General features: G+C 52.1%; 1 protein-coding gene across 2 annotated transcripts in view; it reads left to right on the top strand.

The window, feature by feature from the left end:
• The first annotated feature begins 3992 nt into the window (after positions 1-3992).
• LOC311510509 (cAMP-dependent protein kinase catalytic subunit alpha-like) overlaps positions 3993-21587 on the top strand; it is a 36739-nt gene continuing 19144 nt past the window's right edge. The window contains exon 1 of one of the 2 annotated variants that reach the window (XM_084610214.1): positions 3993-4006. In XM_084610214.1, the coding sequence (XP_084466340.1) occupies positions 3994-4006 (13 nt within the window). In that variant the 5' untranslated portion in view covers position 3993. Of the gene's footprint in view, positions 4007-4615; positions 4628-21587 lie in introns of those variants that run through there. The other variant, XM_084610215.1, reaches the window with a different exon arrangement.

Consider the following 21587-nt stretch of genomic DNA (forward strand, 5'->3'; position numbering starts at 1 on the left):
CAATAGCCTAGATCAGGAGTGGGCAAACTTTTTGGCCTGAGCACCACATCGGGAAATAGAAATTGTATGGTGGGCCATGAATGCTCACAAAATTGGGGTTGGGGTGCGGGGGGGAGGGCTCTGGTTGGGGGTGCGGGCTCTGGCGGGGGGCTGGGGATGAGAGGTTTGGGGTGCAGGAGGGTGCTCTGGGCTGGGGCCGAGGGGTTCGGCGGGTGGGAGGGGGATCAGGGGTGGGGCAGAGGGTTGGGGCATGAGGAGAGGCTCAGGGGCACAGGCTCCGGGCGGCGCTTACCTCAAGCTGCTCCCAGAAGCCGCAGCAGTGTGTCCCTTCTCCAGCTCCTATGCGGAGGCGTGGCCAGGTGGCTCTGTGCGCTGCCCCATCTGCAGGCACCGCCCCTGCAGCTCCCACTGGAGTGCTTAGGAGCCGGAGTGGGGCCGTGCCGCAGCTTCCGGGAGCTGTGTGATGTGGCCCAGACACTGTGACCCATCTGGAGCGCTGGAGCGGGGCAAGCCCCAGACCCCGCTCCCCAGCGGGAGCTCGCAGACCGGCTTAAAAGGACTCGCGGGCCAGATCCAGCCCCTGGGCCGTAGTTTGCCCATCCCTGACCTAGATCAATGAGGTCACTGGGTTCTTGAGCAAGTCCCCCAAAAGCTGCCGGATCTGGATCACTGGTCCAAAAAGTGTAGGTGTCCTAGAGCAAGTGTCCAGCACTGGTGCCCCCTAGCGACAGAGGGAGCTGCTTTAACCACGGGCAGGGTTAAAAGACAGACCCAGGCACCAACTCTCCTAGGAGACTTGGATTCTTTTTTTCTTTCCCACATTTTTCATTCTTTTTCTTTCATAGATCATAGAATACCAGGGTTGGAAGGGACCTCAGGAGGTCATCTAGTTCAACCCCCTGCTCAAAGCAGGACCAATCCCCAACTAAATCATCCCAGCCAGGGCTTTGTCAAGCCTGACCTTAAAAACTTCTAAGGAAGGAGATTCCACCACCTCCCTAGGAAACCCATTCCAGTGTTTCACCACCCTCCTAGTATAAAAGTTTTTCCTAATATCCAACCTAAACCTCCCCTACTGCAACTTGAGACCATTACTCCTTGTTCTGTCATCTGCTACCACTGAGAACAGTCTAGAGCCATCCTCTTTGGAACCCCCTTTCAGGTAGTTGAAAGCAGCTATCAAATCCCCCCCTCATTCTTCTCTTCTGCAGACTAAACAATCCCAGTTTCCTCAGCCTCTCCTCAAAAGTCTTGTGTTCCAGTCCCCTAATCATTTTTGTTGCCCTCCGCTGGACTCTTTCCAATTTTTCCACATCCTTCTTGTAGTGTGGGGCCCAAAACTGTACACAGTACTCCAGATGAGGCCTCACCAATGTCGAATAGAAGGGAACGATCACAACCCTAGATCTGCTGGCAATGCCCCTACATACACATCCCAAAATGCCACTGGCCTTCTTGGCAACAAGGGCACACTGTTGACTCACATCCAGCTTCTCGTCCACGGTAACCCCTAGGTCCTTTTCTGCAGAACTGCTGCCGAGCCATTCGGTCCCTAGTCTGTAGCGGTGCATGGGATTCTTCTGTCTTAAGTGCAGGACTCTGCACTTGTCCTTGTTGAACCTCATCAGATTTCTTTTGGTCCAATCCTCTAATCTGTATCTTTCACTTCCAGGGGCGGGTTCACAGATCCCGATTCCCCACCTTTCCCCCATCACAGGAGCAGATGACAGACCACACCATTTTACTAGACAGTTCTGGGAGGGGCGTTCCCCCTCGGTCACAGCCTCCAGCATCAGGCCACAGCCACGGACCAGGCCTGACAGGACCCCGAGCTGTTTTCCTTTGGACATTTATATGTTGGATCATCCGAACTTGGGCTCAGTGGCAAGAGCCTTTAACTGCCATCCCTGTGCCCCTGGCATGGGGCTGTGTTGTAGGGAGCTCCTGGGGGTGCAAAGGGGACACGCCCCCCCAAAGATCTTCAAGGGGCCCCAAATTCTCGTCCGAAAAGCCAGAGGAGGGACCAGGTTCTGCGGTGTCAAGCAGCAGAAGTGCTGCAGCTGGGAGAGGTTTTATCCTTCACACCAACAAACATGACATCACAGGAGCCAGACTGGACCCTAAACCCCACCATTTCCCTGGGGTCTGACTCGCCCCTTCTGGGGAGGTGGGGGGCTTTTGACATAGTGACCTGCCAGGGCCACAAAAGAGCCACATGCAACCGGGTTGGGATTGAAGGGCATTGGCAGAACTGAGAGGGGGAGCCCAGGGCTCGGCTAGCAGTGGGCTGCAACAGTGCGAGGGCAGTGGGTGCTTGTCTCCTCCCCTTTGGCTGCCTGAGGGTGCGGCTGAGCTGGGAGTCGCTCTGCCTGGGGTGGCAATAGGACAATCTGCCCCCCTGAGTGTAGTGCGGGATTAGTATGTAAACAGCTGGCCATCCTACTCTGGCTCTGCTGGGATGATTCAGAGTCTGTGTGAGCCTTGAGGCGGTTGCTGGCATTGGGCAAACTGAGCCACCAGGGCCTCTGACCTCTCGGGACATGCCTGAGTGAGTCCCAGGAGGGATCAAACCGGCGACCCCTCCCCTTTCCCTGGACTGCACCTTCCCCCTACACCCCTTCGCTTCCTTGCTGTGAGCTGCTGACCTGGTTTCCCCTGTAACAGCTACAGTAAAACAGGGGATGGGAGGGAGTGGGCCTAGGAATTTAGGACAGGAAGTGAAGATGAAGGAATCCCAGTTGAATTGTGGTGTGTATTTCAAGGAGGCAGAATGGAATCATGCCAGGCAGCCAGAGCAGAAAATTACAAATAGGGTTAATGGAAAATGGGGCTTTTGCAGACCTCAGGAGTAAACTAGGTAAGTAGCAGAGGTGCATTGTCTCGTTGATGGATAGGGAGATAAAATTAATGATCTTAAAATGACTAAGAGCCGCTGAGCTGCTTTTTCTTTAATGCTGTCGAACAAGAAATGGGGATAAAACATGTATGGACAAAAAGGAAGTGCATTATCCTTCTCTCTAAGGTCCTTATCTCGCTCCGGTTATGATAGTATCCGAGCTCCTCACAACTGGTAATATATTTATCCTCTAACCCTCCCGGTGAGGCAAGGAAGTCCTCTCATCCCCCTCTGTAGCATGGGGAAACTGAATCACAGACTAAGTGACTTGCCCAAGGTTAGTCTGGGGTAGAGCAGGGAGTTGAGCCAGGGTCTCCCAAGTCCCAGGCTAGTGCTCTAACCATTGCACCAGCCTCCCTCTATGAGGCAAAAGATCTGGTTTAATAAAACTTGAGGGGTAAGTGGATGCTAGAGAGAGAAGTTGGCCGGCTTGGGGGAAACACTAGGTTCTTGGAGGGATTTGGTTGAAAGGCAGGGGAAGAATGCCAGCCTGGCACCGATCGTCCTGAGGCAGAGAGCAGCGATCGCCGTCTGGCAAACCTGCATCACATGAGATTGCTGCTGCCGTCTCTCTGACAGCAATGGCCTGTCCATCGGTAGGACAAACACAAACACACCGTCTGGAGGGGAGGGGGAAGGATTTTTTCATGCAACGTGTTGCCCCTGCCCCGAACTGCAGCCCGCGAGGTTTGTGTGGCTTCCAGGGGGTGTCTGCTTGCCCCCTCGTATCGCTCTGATTTTCCTCTGCTTTAAATCTGTCGCCCTCCCAGCCCTGTGCAGGGGCAGATCCCCTGGCCTCGGCCCTCCAGCCCCATGGGGCCAAGCCCTTGCGCCCACCCCCCATTGGCTCCCCTGGCCTGCCCCCCATCTATGGAATCCCGGAGGGCTCAGATCCTGGGTGGCTCCCACCCTCGTCCCCCAGCTACGGCTCCCTGGCGGGGTCAGTCTGCCCCACGCTTGGCAGAGCGCCGGGGGCCCTGGCTGAGAGCGAGCGCCTCTCTCGCCCCCTGCAGCGGCAGGCACAGGGCCCGGCTGGATTGGCCCTGCCGAGGAGCCATAGGCCGAGCGCAGAGGAGGCCACAGGCTGGGCCAGCAAGATGGAGGCCGGAGGTGAGCCGGGGTGGGAGTGAAGGTCCTGGCGGGCGGGCGTAATGGGGAATGGGACACAGGGCCTTTCCCCTCGAGGGGGTGCTGGTTATTGCCCCGCCCCGGGCCCTGTTCTGCCCCCTAGGATATGGGTCACTTCTGCTGGCCCCAGTAGGGGTCACTCGTACTCTGTGGTGGCAGGTCAGGGCTGGCCTGAGGCTTCCTGTGATGCCCCGTTCACCGGCCCCTGGAAAGGGTTTGGGTCTCGGTCAGTCCGAGCGGCATGGATGTCCAGTGTCACCACCCCATGGGCACTGACTGGGCCCCTGGCTGGCAGAGAGACCAAGGATTGGATGGGCCCTCGGGACCGAGCCCCCATCTGTGTTGGGGGGGGGGGTGGGATGCCCTCCTGCCCCTGTTTTAGGGGGACCCAGAAGCCTCATTCTCCAGGGCTGGGCGTCAGGCCCCAATCCCAGCACTAAATACACTAAATAATTGAAAGAAGGAAAATTAAGGGGTTTGAATTAAAAAAAAATTGGAATTGGAGGTTGCCATGGGAACATGCTTTCACTCCAGCCTGGGGCTGTGGGAGGAGCCTCCCAGAAAGGGGTGGGGCCTTGACTTTGAATTTCTTGATGGAGGGTGGTGAGTCTTCGAATGAATTTTGTGGCTTGGGATGTGTCGGGTACATGGCTGGGGTGGGGCAGGAATGGTCTCTTCTTTCCTCCAGTGATTTGAACGGTGATCTTGAGGGCAGTCCCTTCCCATGGGATTGTTAAACACTGGTGATCAGTATTGGGGGTGGGAAGGCATGTGTGGACAAGTCTAGGGGTTTGTATGGCTCCCATTGACATAAGATCTGAGCCCCTCACGGTCATTAACGGACTTGATCCTTGCAGTGAGGCAAGAGAGTATTATCCCTGTTTCACAGATCTGGACACTGAAGCATGGAGCAGGGTGGGGGAAGTGAATCTCCCAAGGTCACACAAGACAGACACAAGTAGGCAGAGCTGGGGATTGAACTTTGGTCTCTTGAGTCACAATCCAGGTCCCATTGTCCCTGGGACTCAACCACTCCCAGCTGCTTCCTCCTCAGGGGTGAGCAGGCTGCGGGGGGAAGTGTATGAGATGTGTGGAGTCTGGGGCAGGACCAAGGAACAGATTGATTTCGGGGGGGGAGGGGAATGGGGAACAGAAGGGGAAAAGGGACAAGAGACTGAATTGTCTAGAGGAGAAGAGTGCAGCTCTCAGTTATGTTGCTGCCCTGAGGGGTTTGCTTCATGATCTGGTCTCCGTTAGTAAATATCAAAACTGTGGGTTCAAATTCTTTTGTGGCACCTGTGTAACTCTGCCGGGGGTGCCCCCATCGTCCTGGTACCTTGGGGGTTACACCAGCGTGACCTGTGGGAGAATCTGTCCCCCATAACTACTCCAGTGTGAGAGTTCTGATTTCTGGGACGGTCCTTTAGTTCTCAGTAGGGGTGATGTTATTGCAAACCCTGTCCTGGTGGGGTTTGAACCCAGGATTCTCAGTGTTCAAGTGAGGTCCTCTACCACGTCACCTGAAGGCGTGATCTCTATTAGCTGGCAGCACTAGTAAGCTGTCATCCTCTATGCGGGCCACATGCTCGATGTGATACCCTTTTCACAAGCGGGTTATGCTATTACTTAAGATCATTTTTCCAGCCCCAGTGTAAGAGGATTCCGGCTCCTCTGTCTCTTGCGACAGGCAGGCTGAGGAAATTCAAGGGACACTGTTAACAGAAAACTCATATAAATGTGTCCTAATGTCTAAAAACATTAGCGATGTTCACAGTTGATGCTGTTGGGTTAATGTTCTCTTGCATCTGACTGAGCGTGGGACAGGGAAATTCACCTGGCCAGTTGCACAATCTGTTTCTAGTCTTTCACCATCGAACTGCATCCCATTCTGGTGTCTGTGCTTTAAATCAGATGGGGGGTGGGGGGTAGAGTGGGCTCAGAAAAGATCTTCTAGGTCTGAGTGTGAGAGGTAAGAGGTTCAATCTGTTCAGTCTAACAAAGAGAAGGTGCCTTGATCACGACCTATAAATACACTAGGAGAAGATTTCTAATTGCAGGGGCTCTTTCATCTTGTAGATGAAGGCAAGACAATTAATCAGTTGGAAGGTGATGCTTGACAAATTCAAACTGGGAATAATAAAGAGCAAATTTTTAACAAGGAGTGAAATTGACCGTGGAAACAGCTTACCAAGGGATGCAGTGAATCCTCCATCGCTTGGAGTCTTTAAATCCAGGCTAGATGTTTCTTTCTAAAAGATCTGCTCTTATTCCACTACAGTTTGTTGAGCTGGATGCAGGTGTGACTGGGTGGAATCCCCTGGCCTGGGTTATGCAGGAGGTCAGTCGGGAATGATGATGACCATCAGCGCTCCCTTCTGGCCTTAAACTCAGTGCACCTATGAATTGTCTCACTGCAATTGAAGATTTTAGAGAGATTTATTTGAAGACCAGTGAAAATTTCCCCCCCAAACTTCTCAACGGTTTTGAAAAGTGGCTGGAGTCATGGCACGGTCCAGGCTGCCCAGGCCCGCCTTAACCGATGGTTGGAGGGGTCGGAGCCTGGTCGATGCTCTGGCTCCAGCTGGTTTTAAAACTGGTTAGAATTTTTTGGGATGGGTGAAGGAGGGGGCATTTCCCCGTGTAGACAGGGCTGGGGTTGATTTAGACCTTGAATTTAGGGGTTGTAAAAACAAGGTTGTTACATACCCCAAAGTCCCTAGAAATTAAGAAATTCCAAAGAGAACAGTTTGTTTTTTAAACCTTCCCCTGCAAACCAAACAGTGCAGCATTGTGACAGTGCAGGCTGCTTTGGCAGGCAGTGCAGCCTAGTGCATAGAGCACGGGGACTTGGGAGAATTGGGTTCTATTCCCAGCTATGACACTTAGCAAGTCCCTTCCCCGTGCCTCAGTTTCCCCATCTGTAAAATGGGGCGTGTGTTACTGAGCCTCCTTTATAAAGCACTTTGAGATCTGCGGATGAAAAGTGCTTATTAAGAGCTCGGTGTTACCTCAGACTTTTGATAGTGTGGGGTTGAGGAGATCTCCATGGGGCTCTCTGTTCCCATTGTACCATCCCATCAAGCAGCTCCTCCTTCATGATCCCCTAATGTCCTGGGGCAGCGACAGCAAACATGGAAAAATAACCTGAACGTAGCAATTGCCAGACTGGGTCAGCCCTGAGGTCCATGTAGCATCAGCAGTAGAGACTGCAGAGGCAGGGTAAAGAACCCACAGTAGCAGTGGGGAGGAAAACTTTCCACCACCATAGGTCTCATCCTGGTGTCTAGCAGTTCAGCTTAAACCCTGAAGCACAAGGTTTAATATCCATTCCAGAATTATTGTTGTAATTTAAATTATAGTCCTGGATAGTCTTTCTCCATGTGAATGTCCAGGCTGGTTTTGGTCTCAACTTCATGTGGTGGTCAGTTCCACAGGCTAATTGAAAAGTGTTTCCTCTTATTGGTTTTTAATTCCCTACCTTTTCATTCTATTTGAGTGTCCCTTGGCTCCTGATCTCCCTTCTTCATCCCAATTATTATTTTATAGATATTTATTATGGCCCCTCTTATTGGTCTCCTTTCTAAAGGTAAACAATCCTTTCAATCTCTCCTCATAGGAGAGTTTGTCCAGGCCCTAGATCATTCTCCTTGCCCTTCTCTGAACCTTTTAATGCTGCAATATCCTCTTTGATTTAGGGTGAACCGTGCTGCAGACATTATTTCAAATTCAGATGAAGAAAGTCTTTAGTGGGTTGATGCAGTTTAGTGGCTGTAAACAAGGAATCGGCACTAGCAGTTGCTGAGGTGTCTCCATCTGCTGATCAGGGTTCAGTGTAGCAATGTGGAGTGAGTAATGTACCAGAAGAGAAACTGACTCCAACTGGAGTGAAATTGACCAGCTGTAGTGGGCGTTTTCCCCCCTATTTGTCCATGCTGAAATACCTGCAAAGGCAATAAGTGTGGAGGGATTCATATTAAAAACAAGCTTTAAGTTTAATAAACCCAGGTGCCGGCAACACAAGAAGGAAACATAGTTTTTGTTGTAATGTATTTTTAAACCAGTAACATCTCTCTAAATCCTCAAGCAAACTTTTTTTTCTTTACTGAATTTTCTTTTGAAATCCTGCAAAATTGCTCTCTGCATTTGGTTTTTGAGGAACTCTTTTTTTGTAAATATACACAGTTTTGGGTGCTGAAAATGATTGCAATTCTCTCCTGCATCAGCTTGTTTGTGATGTGAGCATCCCAGGTGGCTTCCTGCATTCTTTCTGGTTAGTCTTTACCTGGTTAAGAATGGACTGGGTTTGTATTATTTGTATTACAGTAGCACGTGATGACCTGATCCATGGCCCTTGGACACCTCGAAAGACTCTCTGCCCAAAAGAGCTTTGAATCTAAAGAGAGCAGACAGACAATGGAGGGATTCATAGCCCCATTTTACAGACAGGGAGCTGAGTTGAAAGGACTCACCTAAGGTTGCGTGAAGTCAGTGTCCAAACTGGGAATGGAACCCAAATCTCCATCCCCTGCCTTTACCACAAGGCCATCTGTCAGAGATCCCAAAGCCAGCCGAGACCACCATGTTCATCTAGTCTGGTGGTTTTCAACCTGTAGTTGGCAGACTCCTGGGGGTCTGCAGACAGTGTCTAAGATTTCCAAGGGGTCTGCATCTCCATTTGAAATTGTTCAGGGGTCCGCAAATAAAAAAGGTTGAAAACCACTGGGCTAGTCTGACCTCCAGCGTGGCAGAGGCCATAGGACTTGCCTGTTTGACTTAGAGCAGATCTCTTAGAAAAGCATCCACACTTGTTTTGAAAATTGCCTGTGCTGGAGAATCTGCCACAGCCCCTGGTAAACTGTGACAGAAAGCTCACTGTAACTTAGGGAGTGGAGGATTGCGTGCAGAGCCTAGATCTATATTTCATGCTGTCTCTTGCCTCCCCCCCGCCTCCCGTGCGTTACATCTTCCCTTCTCCCTGCGTGTTCACAGACCCAGCTCGCTGCTGTTGGGGGAGCAGAAGCAGGGTTAAGGGGGAGCAAGATGTGTATGTTCTATACCTGCAACTGCTTGGGTGGGCTTCAGTTGTTCAAAGATCACGAGTGCCTGCGATGGCTTCTGAAGCAGGGTGGCTTGCCTGCTAGGCCAAAATGAACCTATCTGGGTTAAATGGCCTGTACTCCCAGTGGTGCCTCCCTGGGTGCACAGGGCTGTTCAGGCAATGAACATTCAACACTTCCCTGATGCGCCCACTTCTGGGGTGGAACAGGGATTCCACTGCTGAAATGAATGACTAATGAGCTTCAGGCTGCCAGACCAGACACGCCCTTAGTTAGACCAGGTGTACCAAGTGGGGCTCTCACTGGTGCTGCCCCATGAGGCTGACTGCCCTGGGGTCACCATCTGTGGCCAGGCCATGGTGCTCCGATTGCTGAGGAGGGCAGAATGCCATCTGCTGTGTCCGTTTGTCCCTCCTGCTGCTGCTCGTTGCTGGCTGCAGGCAGATGATTTTTAGTGAGCACGCTGGAATATTTTAAACCTTTCGTGCTGAGCCTGCGGGACCCGCCACCTGAGATGGCAGAAAATTCCCCTGGTGCTGCCAAAGCTGCACCTGCACAAGGTTAACCCTTTCGGCGTCGCTCTCGCCAGCCTGTCGGATTGGCACGTGGTGGGGGGGGGCAGCCCCTCAGGAGTGCGGACTCAGCTACATATCTGTTACCCCCACCCCGATCACCCCAGTTAATTCCCTCTGCTGGTGCCTTCAGACGGGGCTAGCAATGGAATTGTTCTGACCTGAACAGCTTGAGCACCCCGGGTTCCATGGAAGGGGGTTTAGGCTCCAGCTCTGGAGGACAGGCACTGATGGCCTGCTCCAATCTCTTCCATGGAGAGTGGCTTCCAATAAACCCCCTTTTAGGCCTTATATCGATGGGGGGAGCTCCAGCACAGGTCCCAGGTGGGAGGGGCTGTCTCAAGACCCACCCCCGGGGTGCTGAGCTTGCAGCAGCTGGTGGAGACCTTCCCGCCCAGCTGCTCAGCTGATCTGCTCTTGTTGGCTGGTCAACGTCAAGGCTTCCGTTCACCCAGACGCAGCTCAAATAAGCCGGTCGTGTTGCACGCGGGAGCAGCACTGTCCTCAGCTGCCCCAGCTGGCTGTATTGACAAAGACCAGATGAGTCAGGAAGATCAGACTCTCAGCCCTCCAATCCGGGAGTCCTGACTCCTAGTAGCCCCGCTCAAACCCACTGCAATGTGAAAGGTGTTTGACAGGTGTCAGTCCAATTCCCAGAGGGATGGGCCTCCCCATCACAAAACCATATCCCTCCTATCTGGGAACTGTGGGGAGACCCCAGCCCACCCCCAGTCCCATTCCTGTAAGGCCTGAAAGGGGCTTGAATGGGAGCCCAGAAGATAATCTGCCCCTCACCAGCCTCTCTCTCCAAAGGGGATAGGAGCAGCTAACATGGCCTTTCCTCTTATGCAGTGAGTGGGGGCTGGGGTATGTGTGTGTGTGTGTGTGTGTTTAGAATGGGGGCTGGGAGTCAGGACTCCTGGGTTCTAGTCCTGGCTTGGGGAGGCAGCATGGTCTAATGGTGAGAATGAACCCAGTAGTCCTGTCTGTCGAGGATGATTCTGTGATGGGGCGGTCTCTCCCTCTGGGAATTGGACTGAGACCTACCAAATTAATTTCACATTGGACGGGGTTTGAACTGCTGCCCTAGAGATGCTGTAGATCACCCCCACCCCTTCTTCTTCTCCTGAGATGAGGGAGCTGCTGGGCCAGGTTCCAGGGGATTCCACCCTCCTGTCCTGCCGCATGGGCCCATGAGTCGAGATCCCCGGGGAGCACCGGTCGCCCAGTGGCTAGCTGCAGCGGCTGATGGAGCAGCTGAGAGCAGAAGTGGAGCAGGGAGCCGACGCCTTTAAGGGCTTCATGTGAACTTGGCGGTGTGCCCAGCCCTGGCTCTCCCTCCCCCTTTGAGGCTGCTCCCAAGGGGCGCTTTCTGAAACAATACCTAGCACGCTCCTCACCGGGGCAGGCTGAGCCCTGAGCCTGGGAAGCGACAGGAGTGAAGCCTGCTGCTTCCCACCCTGCTACAGTCCAGACATTTCTCCCCTGGAGATCCCGTTTTCCCCCCCTCAAAGGGTCCCAGAGGTCCGGTTGGAAGCCATGCAGCCATGGGGCAGCCTTGGGTGGCATAGATAAGGAAGGCAGCCTGAATCAGATCCCGGTGGCCAGGAGCCAAGGTCTGCATCACCGGGAGCGGCAGCATGGAGCTCAGACCTAGCCACCTTTGTGGGATTGAGGAAGGCTCAGATTTTGACTTCCAGTTCTGGATCCAGCTCCTCCTGTGGGTGCACTTGTTTGGCCGGCTGGTCCATCACCTCCTCCGCGCCTTTGGGGGGCTGACACAGTCACCCCCTTGTCCGTTGCACCCACGGTGAGCGGCATAGGTGTGCGCAGCACATTTCATTAGGGTCTGCCCCCAGGGAATTTTAATTTTTTTTTTAAGGCGAACATTTATTGCATAGCCAATCCTAAAGGACATTATTTTTATTCATCAAACAAACTAAAGAAACTAAAACTTAACTGAACAATGTTTTTTAAATTAACAACTAAACTTTACTTAAAAAAAACAAACTTGAAAAATGAGACACAAAATACCAAATTTTTGCTGTAGTGATAACCAGGCGTATACAAAGATAAAGATCATGAAAATTGACTGTATCTTTAATCAGGTAATAAGCTAACCCAAATTGACCAAAACAGATTAAGGTTTCTTCATCTTCCTGTCCTTGAGAATGAGACGTCGCTCACCAGGTGTTATGGACTTAAATTCCTCAATCACATCAGCGTAATTAACTGACAAAGCCAATTCTTGTTCAATGTACAAAATCATGAGTGAGTCGAGGTGCTGTTGGGACATTGTACTTCTTAGTTTGCTTTTTACATGTGCTAGTTTCGAAGAGGTTCTTTCACATGAACAGCTTGTAAGAGGTAAGACTGCAAAGTATTGAATAGATTTGTAAAAGGCCTGGGAGACCGATCCGATTCCTTTAACCAATCAAGCCATTCTCTGGTGATGTTCGTAGTGCTACCTTTAGGAACAGATCTGTCGTAACCCTGAAGCAATCCGACTTCAGCTTCCAGCTCATCCAAGGACACATTAAATTTGTTGGCAATTATTCTCACATCGTCCCTGCCAATGTCTAAGCTCAGTAGTTTTCCCACTGCAGTCACAATTTTACAAGTCTCCTGTTCAAATTGCTGGTCAATGGCAGTAATCACTGAGTCTAGGAGTGGGTAGAATGAAGTTATTCTCTCCTGCTCCTCTTTTGTATCAAAGTGATGCTGGAACTCAAACGCAACATCAATACGAGTGGACGTTTTTCTCTTCTTAACTGGAGGAATCGATATATCATTCTCTACACACATTTTCACACTGTCATTGAAAATATTTAGAAAATATTCTGGGCCACTTCTCATCGCAGCCGAAGAGTTACACAAGCTTTTCGCCCCTGTCATTGCAGTAAGTAAGTTGAGATCTGGAGCTTGAAGAGCTTTACTCACTTTTACCACCATCTGGAGAATAGGGTGCATCATGTGAAGGGCAAAGATGAACTTGAATGAATTTAGTTCATGGATAAGGCCCCTGGCTTTTATTTTAGCATCAGCAAGACGAGTTGTTTCAATAATCTCTTTTAAAGCTTGTAAAATGATGGAGTAGTTTTGTCTTACAGCAGCCACTGCTTCTGCTCTGCATGCCCATTTGTGTTTGACAGGGACTTCAAAGTCTTCAACTGGGATCCTGCTTCCTGTGAAATCTTCTCCATTACTGCATATCGCATAGGACTGCCCTCCATGAAGGCATAAAGAGTCTGAATAACACGAAAAAAATCAAAGACAGTTCTGTTTTGTTTACTTGCAGTGCATGCATCTTCTAGGACGAGGTTCAAACAATGCGCATAGCAGTGTACATAGAGTATTTCACTGCTTCTTTCTTTACGTTTCATTTGAACTCCCACAGTACATTCAGACATAGTAGATGTGCCATCAAAACAGATAGACATCACTGAAGACCAGTCAATTTTAAGAATGCCAAGGATGTCATTTAACTGGTCAAAGAGAGACTGAGAATCAACTGTTATTAGTCTCTGAACAGACACAAAATCATAGAATCATAGAATATCAGAGTTGGAAGGGACCTCAGGAGGTCATCTAGTCCAACCCCCTGCTCAAAGCAGGACCAATCCCCAATTAAATCATCCCAGCCAGGGCTTTGTCAAGCCTGACCTTAAAAACTTCTAAGGAAGGAGATTCTACCACCTCCCTAGGTAACGTATTCCAGTGTTTCACCACCCTCTTAGTGAAAAAGTTTTTCCTAATATCCAACCTAAACTTCCCCCACTGCAACTTGAGACCATTACTCCTTGTCCTGTCCTCTTCTACCATTGAGAATAGTCTAGAACCATCCTCTCTGGAACCACCTCTCAGGTAGTTGAAAGCAGCTATCAAATCCCCCCTCATTCTTCTCTTCTGCAGGCTAAACAATCCCAGTTCCCTCAGCCTCTCCTCATAAGTCATGTGTTCCAAACCCCTAATCATTTTTGTTGCCCTTCGCTGGACTCTCTCCAATTTATCCACATCCTTCTTGTAGTGTGGGGCCCAAAACTGGACACAGTACTCCAGATGAGGCCTCACCAATGTCGAATAGAGGGGGACGATCACGTCCCTCGATCTGCTCGCTATGCCCCTACTTATACATCCCAAAATGCCATTGGCCTTCTTGGCAACAAGGGCACACTGCTGACTCATATCCAGCTTCTCGTCCACTGTCACCCCTAGGTCCTTTTCCGCAGAACTGCTGCCTACCCATTCGGTCCCTAGTCTGTAGCAGTGCATTGGATTCTTCCATCCTAAGTGCAGGACCCTGCACTTATCCTTATTGAACCTCATCAGATTTCTTTTGGCCCAATCCTCCAAAATGTTCAACTGGACTATGTTTTTCATTGTCCAAATACCGCACCACAATGGACATCTGTTCATGGTGTTCACAGTCAGTAGTGTTGTCTGCAATTACTGAGACCATTTTTCCATTTAGTGAAGACACAATCTTTTGTTGCACAACGTTGAGCAAGGCCACAATTCAATCATTTGGGGTGCGATTACTCCGGTAGGCAGTGTTTCGAGGGGACAGTTGCACATGCTTTGCCATTACGGGATCATATTTTTGGAGCATATTGACAAGATTTAGAAATAAACCTCTCTCAAACCTGTCAGCTTTTTCATTGTGACCCTGAATGGTCTCCCACCTTTCGCCAAACGCAGAACAATGGCCATCAGTTGCTCCATTACACTTCCGTTATGGCACCGTTCTTCTTCTCGTTTAGACAGATAAGCCTGCTTGCCCTCCTCCAACGATACATCAATAGGTTTCCCTTCATTAAAACTGGACCATGAAGAACAGCTCAACACATTGGATTTTGACAGTTGGTGGTTTTTAAAACATTCATTAGCCCAATGCCAGTTTCTGAATCCCTTATCCATAAATGCTGGATCAGTGTGATCTTTGTTTGCTGCATCATTAGAGGAGACGAAAGGGCAGTAAAAGCAAAATGCTGCATCCTTTGGTGGGCTATATTCTAACCATCTATACTTTTCATACCAATCGGACTGAAAACTTCTTTGTTTATTCCCTATTTTACTTCTAGGAAACATACTCGATCTAGGCTGATAAGGACCTCTAGATAATGGAGACTGGTTTCAGAGTAACAGCCGTGTTAGTCTGTATTCGCAAAAAGAAAAGGAGTACTTGTGGCACCTTAGAGACTAATCAATTTATTTGAGCATGAGCTTTCGTGAGCTACAGCTCACTTCATCGGATGCATCATTTTAGATAAGCTATTACCAGCAGGACAGTGGGGTGGGAGGAGGTATTGTTTCATATTCTCTGTGTATATATAAAGTCTTCTGCAGTTTCCACAGTATGCATCCGATGAAGTGAGCTGTAGCTCACAAAAGCTCATGCTCAGATAAATTGGTTAGTCTCTAAGGTGCCACAAGTCCTCCTTTTCATAATGGAGACCGGCGTTCCAATCTATTTTTTGGAATATCACAGACCGGGTCATCAGATGGAATGTTTGATGGCTTTGAATAGGAACTACACTGACCTGAACTAAGAGACAAAGTCTGTTTCTGTTGGTCATTACTCAGTTTATGGCACGCACTGGAACTGGTGGCGGCTTTGAGCAGGGGGTTGGACTAGATGACCTCGAGGTCCCTTCCAACCCTGATATTCTATGATTCTATGATTATCTTCATGTCAGTTCTTAACCGAGGAGTCCGAGGTATTTGCATTACTATCAGCACATTCATGATCATTCAGTTTGTCTGCTCCTTTTCTTATCTTAACAATGAACCGATCCATATTTTAAAATTAACGGGGGGTATCATACGATTGAATTCAAACATAAAGCCACGGGCTTGTTATGCTATTTCAGTAGCGTACACGCAACAAAGATTACAAACACTGTACACGCTGTGCTGGGCACGCCTGACGCGGCCGCGTATATAGGTGTAACGAGGCTGGTTCTGGCGGGACCCAACTGAGAGTGCCAATTCAGGACAAATTGCTTAAAGCAGGGCAGTTAAAGCCCAAGGCTGGGGTTCTTTCCACCTCTAAGGCAAACCAAACCAGCCAAACAGAGCAGACTTTGGTCTCACCCCACTGGCTAACCACAAGTCACACAAGCAATTCCCTTAGACACTCCAGTTTCCCAGTATCTCCACCAGTGCCACTCATTATGGGGATAAATGGTTATGAAAACCAATACCCCAGTAAAAGAAAAAGGTTCTCTCGGTCCCAAAGGACCAAGCCCCAGGCACAGGTCAATATACAAATCAGATCTTACCCACAATCCACGCTGTTGCCACTACAACGTAATACAACTGCAAAACGAAGCATTTCTGACGGTGTCTTCTAGACTGAGCACTGAGTCCCATGGGGTAGCTAGAAAGATTAACCTCAATAACCTATACAGAAGCCTGTGGAACCCCATAAGGCTGGGTCCCTAATCCATGAACGATTAGAACTCATTTACAAAACTTTTCTTAAACATGACATGAATATATTGTCTCATACTATGGAATTAGAATTTATAATCCCTGTTCCATGATGAGATATAATGTATCTTAATTAAAACTATCTTTAGATGTTTTTTCCTCAAAAATCCAATTTAAATAAAAAAAATCTGATATTTTTTATTTTTTTTTAAGTCATTGATTTTTATCCACCCTAACAGCTGGGCCTGGTGAGGACAGGGGGAAGGATTGGTCCCCAGGTGGAGTGAGGTAGGGGCCAGGGGCAAGAGGAGCAGAGTGGGGCATGGGGGGAGGATTAGTCCCTGCTGACTGGAACAAGGCAGGGGCCGGAGGCAAAAACACAGCGGGGCGGGAGCTAGGGTTGGTCCCTGGAGCAAGGGAGGGGCTGGGGGTAAACTGCAAGTGCAGTAGGGCTGGGGAGGGGGTAAACAGGATCCCCCCACTCCTGCCCACATAAAGCACGTACCTACTTTCTCCCTGGTTCTAGCCCATTCTCTTTGTCTCTCTCCGCACCGAGCTAAGGGTGGGGGTGCACTGAGTACAGGACTGGGGGTGCAGGGTCTGGGAGGGAGTTAGGCTGAAGGAGCAGGCTGGAGGTTGGGGTGCAGGGTCTGGCCAGGAGCTAGAATGAGGGAGGGGCCTCAGGGTTGGGGCAGGAGGTTGGGGTGTGGAGCGCTTACCTGGGGCAGCTCCCATTTGGTGCGAGGGGTGCAGGTGGATATGTGGGCGAGAGGGCACAGGAGCTCCCCATTTGGTGCTCAGGGTGGGCGTGGGGATGTGGGGGGGTGCAGGAGTCAGGGCAGGGTGTGTGACGGGGGTGCAGGAGTCAGGGCTGGGGAGGTGGGCTGGGTCGTGGGGATGCTCCCAGCCTCCTGCCCTGAGCGGTTCACAGCAGGGGGCTGGAGGGGGTATACCCCCATTCCACCCCCTTTCCCAAGGCCCTGCCCCCGCCTCTTCTCCAATTCCTCCTCTCTCTGCCCAGCACACCGCTGACCAGGGGCAGGGGGCAGGGAGTGGAAGCAGGGTGAGTCCGCAGCGCTGGGGGAAGAGGCGGGAGAGGTTGTTTGGGAAAGGCAAAGTAAAGAAATCTCCAGGTGACTAGTCCTGGGTCCCTCCCCTGCCGGTGGTCGGTACCACCTGGGGCTGCGCGACACGAGAATCAAACCCCGTGGTGCTTAGAGATCTCCTCTCTGGGGTGCTGCTGCGGGGTGCCGCAAGGGTTTCCGAATGTGGGTCTCTTTGAACTCCACTTGGAGAGCCACCTTTGATGTGCTGCAACCCCCTGCTGTTCGTCTCTGCGAGCGGGGTCCCCAGCAGTGGACTTAAGGACCTGCACCCCTCTGACTCAGGCCTCATGTGAGCCACAAGCCCATCACCCCCCCCCCGATTTGTTTTGCAGCCCCAGTAGCTTGGCCTGGGGGACACTGTACTTGTAGGATGGTGTTTTTTCCAGGGGTCTGCCCCCCAGTGCATGCAGGATCGGCAGTGAAGCCAGAGGGAGCCTCTCATGCTGCTTTCAGTCCAAGGATTTGAGAGGAGCGGAGACCCAGGGTGCTGTTTTAAGCCCTGCTGTGTGGGTGTTTCCCCTTCCACTGGCCATTGTCCCATCAGTTCTGTTGCGGGATCTGTTGCTGTTTGTGTTGTCACACCTCTCTCTGAGTTGACAGCCATGCTCTGGGGCTGCTGCAGGGCGGGGGAGCTGTTGGATGTAAATTCTCCTGGTTAGAAGTCGAGAGCAATCAGCTCAAGCCCCCTGTCTCTGTCAGGAGTGGAGGAGTTTTGCTGAGGCTTGGGTCCATTCCCCTAGTCCCTGATCCTGCTGTCTTCTCTGCTCCTGGGTAATGACCAAGGCCGGAAGATTCCTGGATCGGGTCCGAGCTTCGCGTTGACTCTGGTTGTGAGGGCTGGGGAGGGAGGGAGATAAATAAATGAAGGGAAACATGAGCCATGGAGCAGAAACGTCCTGCCCCAACCCCAGCAGGAACAAAGGCGCTAAGATGTCACCGCTTCAGAAGCTGGAGAGCCTGGCTGGGCGGATCTTCTACTGGGGGTTGCGCAGCGAGGCGGGGGCCCCGGCCAGCAGCGAGATGGCCCGTGTGTCCGAGCACACTGCCACCTGGAATGAGCAGAGTGAGTTGGGATGGGAGCCCTGTTGGTAGGACCACGTGCAGCCCCAGATCCCAGGGGGTCAGGCTGCCATGATTCAGTGCTGGGGAAAAGCGATGCAGCATCTGAGTCCTAGTGGGGATGCGGGGGGTGGGGGGTGTCCCTGTGATGTAGGTGCCATTGAAGTTTGTGGTGGCTTCTGTGGGGAGACCACGGATTGAGTCTGGTCTGCCCGTCTCCCCCCTGGAAAGGTTCCCTGCGGGGCAGGGTCGAGGTGAGGGGGAAGCTCACTCAGCGGATGAGGCCTTAGGAGCTCTCGGTTCCCAGTCACCGCTGGCAGCAGCTTGACATCAAGGGACTCGTCTTCCTGCCGCTCCTGAGCCATCAGCCGTGTTGCGCCAGCCACGCGAGCCTCTTGCCATGCTGAGGAGCTGATGATGGCGCCGTGGAGGCGTGGGGTGGGACGTGGGCTCTGGAGATGGCAGCTCTTATGTCAGGAGGGCTGAACCCGCCAACCGAGTGTGACTTCTCTCCTCCCTGAGTGTCTGCGCCGGGCCAGAGTTCGTGCGGTGTGTGCTGGTCCATCGGCTCTCGCTGTTCTGCCGATGGTAGCTAATCCCACACACACACAACCCCTCCGAAGGGAGAGATTATCTTTGTTTTGTGATGGGGGGAAACTGACGTGCACGGAGGGGAAGTGACTTGCCAAAAGACTTGCAGACTTGGGGGCGGAGCTGGCTATGGAACCCAGGAGACCTGGCTCCCGGTCTTCCATACTGGTTTAATGGTTAGAGCAGGGCCTGGACGTCAGGACTCCTGGGTTCTGTCCCCAGCTCTGGGAAGGGAGTGGGGTCTGTGGATTCTTCTCTTCCTCATTACTCCCTCTCTGTCTTTCTTCCCCTCTCTATTCCCACTCTCCCTCCATTCCAAAGGCCAGTCCCTGGTGTGTGGCCCCTCCCGTTCCCCCCACTGCACCTGGGAAGCTGCAGGCCAGACGCCTGGTTCTTGATCGCTGCAGATCTTTGGTGTGGGTGGGAGGCTGGGCGCTCGGATCCCTTTGCCCTGAGTGGCACAAGGACCCACTGGCTCCCCTCTGTGGGAGAGTCATGGCTACTTCCCTGTGCTGCTGGGACAGATTTGTGCCCTCTCATGTCACTTACACTTCCTCTCTGACATCCTGGCTCTCTTTCCTTCTCATCCACTTTCACTTCCTCCTTCTCTTTCACGCTCCCTCTTTCTTTCCCTCATTCCTTCCTTTTATTCCTTTCCCTCCTTTTAAGCGGCTGTGCAGTTAATTCAAGAGCACGAGCTGATCAACGCCCAGGTAACACTTGACAGGCTGCAAATAGGGAGCTGGGAGTGTGGGGGGGGTTTCATCTCTGATAGTCACAGCCCCCACGCTCCTCCCCAGCTGTGACTATCAGAGATGAAACCCCCCCCCACTCCCAGCTGCCTATTTGCAGCCTGTCAAGTGTTACCGGGGCGTTGATCAGCTCGTGCTCTTGAATTAACTGCACAGCCGCTTGGGTCGAGGTCACATCCCCACTCCGTGGCCCGGGCTGTAGTTTTGGGTGGGTGGGATTCCCATGGGGGATCTGGAAGTCCCCACGTGACCCTAAGCAGCTCTGCTCCCTCTACTGGGGGCTCTGGGCTAGCTCGGTGGGGGCGGGGAGGGGGGATGTGGGGGATGAGCTACCTCTGGCCTCCCGCCAATCCCAGGCCCCCTCTGGATGTTCAGACAAGGCTGGAACAATAGTGCTTGGCAGGGCAGCCAGGATTAAAATAGCAGATTGTAAAGCACCTGGTGCCAGCAGCTTCTCCGGCACCTTTAACCCTCTGCTGTCTCGGCCTTCCGAGTGCTGCCCCCAGATCCGGCGGGCATGGCGCGGGGGGCAAGTTAGCCCAGTGAGTGAGAACTAACTATATGCCACAGTTTGGTAGCACCAGGAGTCAGGACTCCTAGGTGCTCTCCTTGGCTCGGGGAGGGGAGTGGGGTCTATTGGTTAGAGCAGGGAGGCTGAGTGCCAGGACTCCTGGGGGCCCATCTCTGTAGCATCTGAGCACCTCAGTCAATGCATTTATCCTTACAGCTTGCCTGTGAGCAGGGCTATCATCCCCAGCGTACGAATGGGGAACCTGAGGCACAAAGTGACATCTCCAGGGTCTCATGGCAAGTCCGTGGCAGAGCCAGGACTCGAACCCAGGTCTCCTGATTCCCAGGCCAGGGTCTGATCCACTGGTTGGCACTGTTTCTGCCCACTTCTCTGATCCAGCAGAGCAAGGCACTGATACCGGGCAGGGCATCGGGGGTTTCCTCTGCTTAGTGTTGGGGGCAGCGCTGTGGAAGCTCCTAGGTGGAGCATCAGCAGTTAGCAAACCCATGCTGGGACTGGAAACTGTCAGGAGGGAGTAGGAGGGGCCCTTTGGGGATGTTGCCTTCTTTGCTAGCTGCTGCCTGTTAAAGAGGACAGACCCTCTGTGTCTTAGTTACACCACAGCTGCCTATCCAGCTGCGATCTGGAGTAACTGTTGACTGGCTGGAGGTCAGGAGACTCCTCATAGATCACTGCCCAGTCGCAACCAAAGCTCCCTCTGCAGGTTCCTGCCCGCCTCTTTGTCTCAGACATCCAGGCTTCGGTTAATTTCACACTAGATCAGCAGCCCTGACCCTCCCAGCTGAGAACCCCAACAGGGCTGCCATCCCTGCGCTGTCTGCCCTGGAGGGACCCTGCCCGTGGCTGGGATGAGGGACCCCTGGTGCCAGACCCTGCTCCCTCCTCATCTGAGGCTGCTACTGGACTGGCACTAGAAATCGGGGCAATTCGCACTAGGACCCGGGCCAGCAGCCGCTGTGTGAAACCAGTTTGCATCTCAAAGTGCCCTGGAGTTAGAATAAATTGCTCTGCCGACCTGGAGCCTGATTCCCACCTAGGATCCGCGTAGCAAAGATATGCAGCCCCCACGCTCCCCCCACGAGCTGACCCTCCTGGTCTGTGCTCTGTTTCTCCGCTGCAGCCAGGTGGAGCTGTGGTGGTGGTGGTGGAAGCTCACAGGACTCTAGCTGAGAGGAGGCGTTTTAACCATCTGAAACAGAGCTGGCTGCTCTCTGACCTTGGGTAACTGAGACTCTGCTTCTTGGCGTTAACCCCTTTCTGCCTGCGATGGCCTCTTCCTCGCCCGCAGGTGGCAAAGCACGCTGGTCTGTTGCCTTGGTGGTGACTATTCAAGCCAGCGGGAAGCTGGATGCTCTGTGGGGGTTGAGGAGGAAGTTGGGTTTCCGAACCGTCATGCCTGGGAGCTCTCCTAGGAACTGCAGCATGCCGCAGGGGTTGGGGGCTGACGCTTATGTCCCAGCGT

The sequence above is a fragment of the Lepidochelys olivacea genome (genome assembly GCF_965140295.1).
Source record: "Lepidochelys olivacea isolate rLepOli2 genome assembly, chromosome: 20".
NCBI lineage: Eukaryota > Metazoa > Chordata > Testudines > Cheloniidae > Lepidochelys > Lepidochelys olivacea.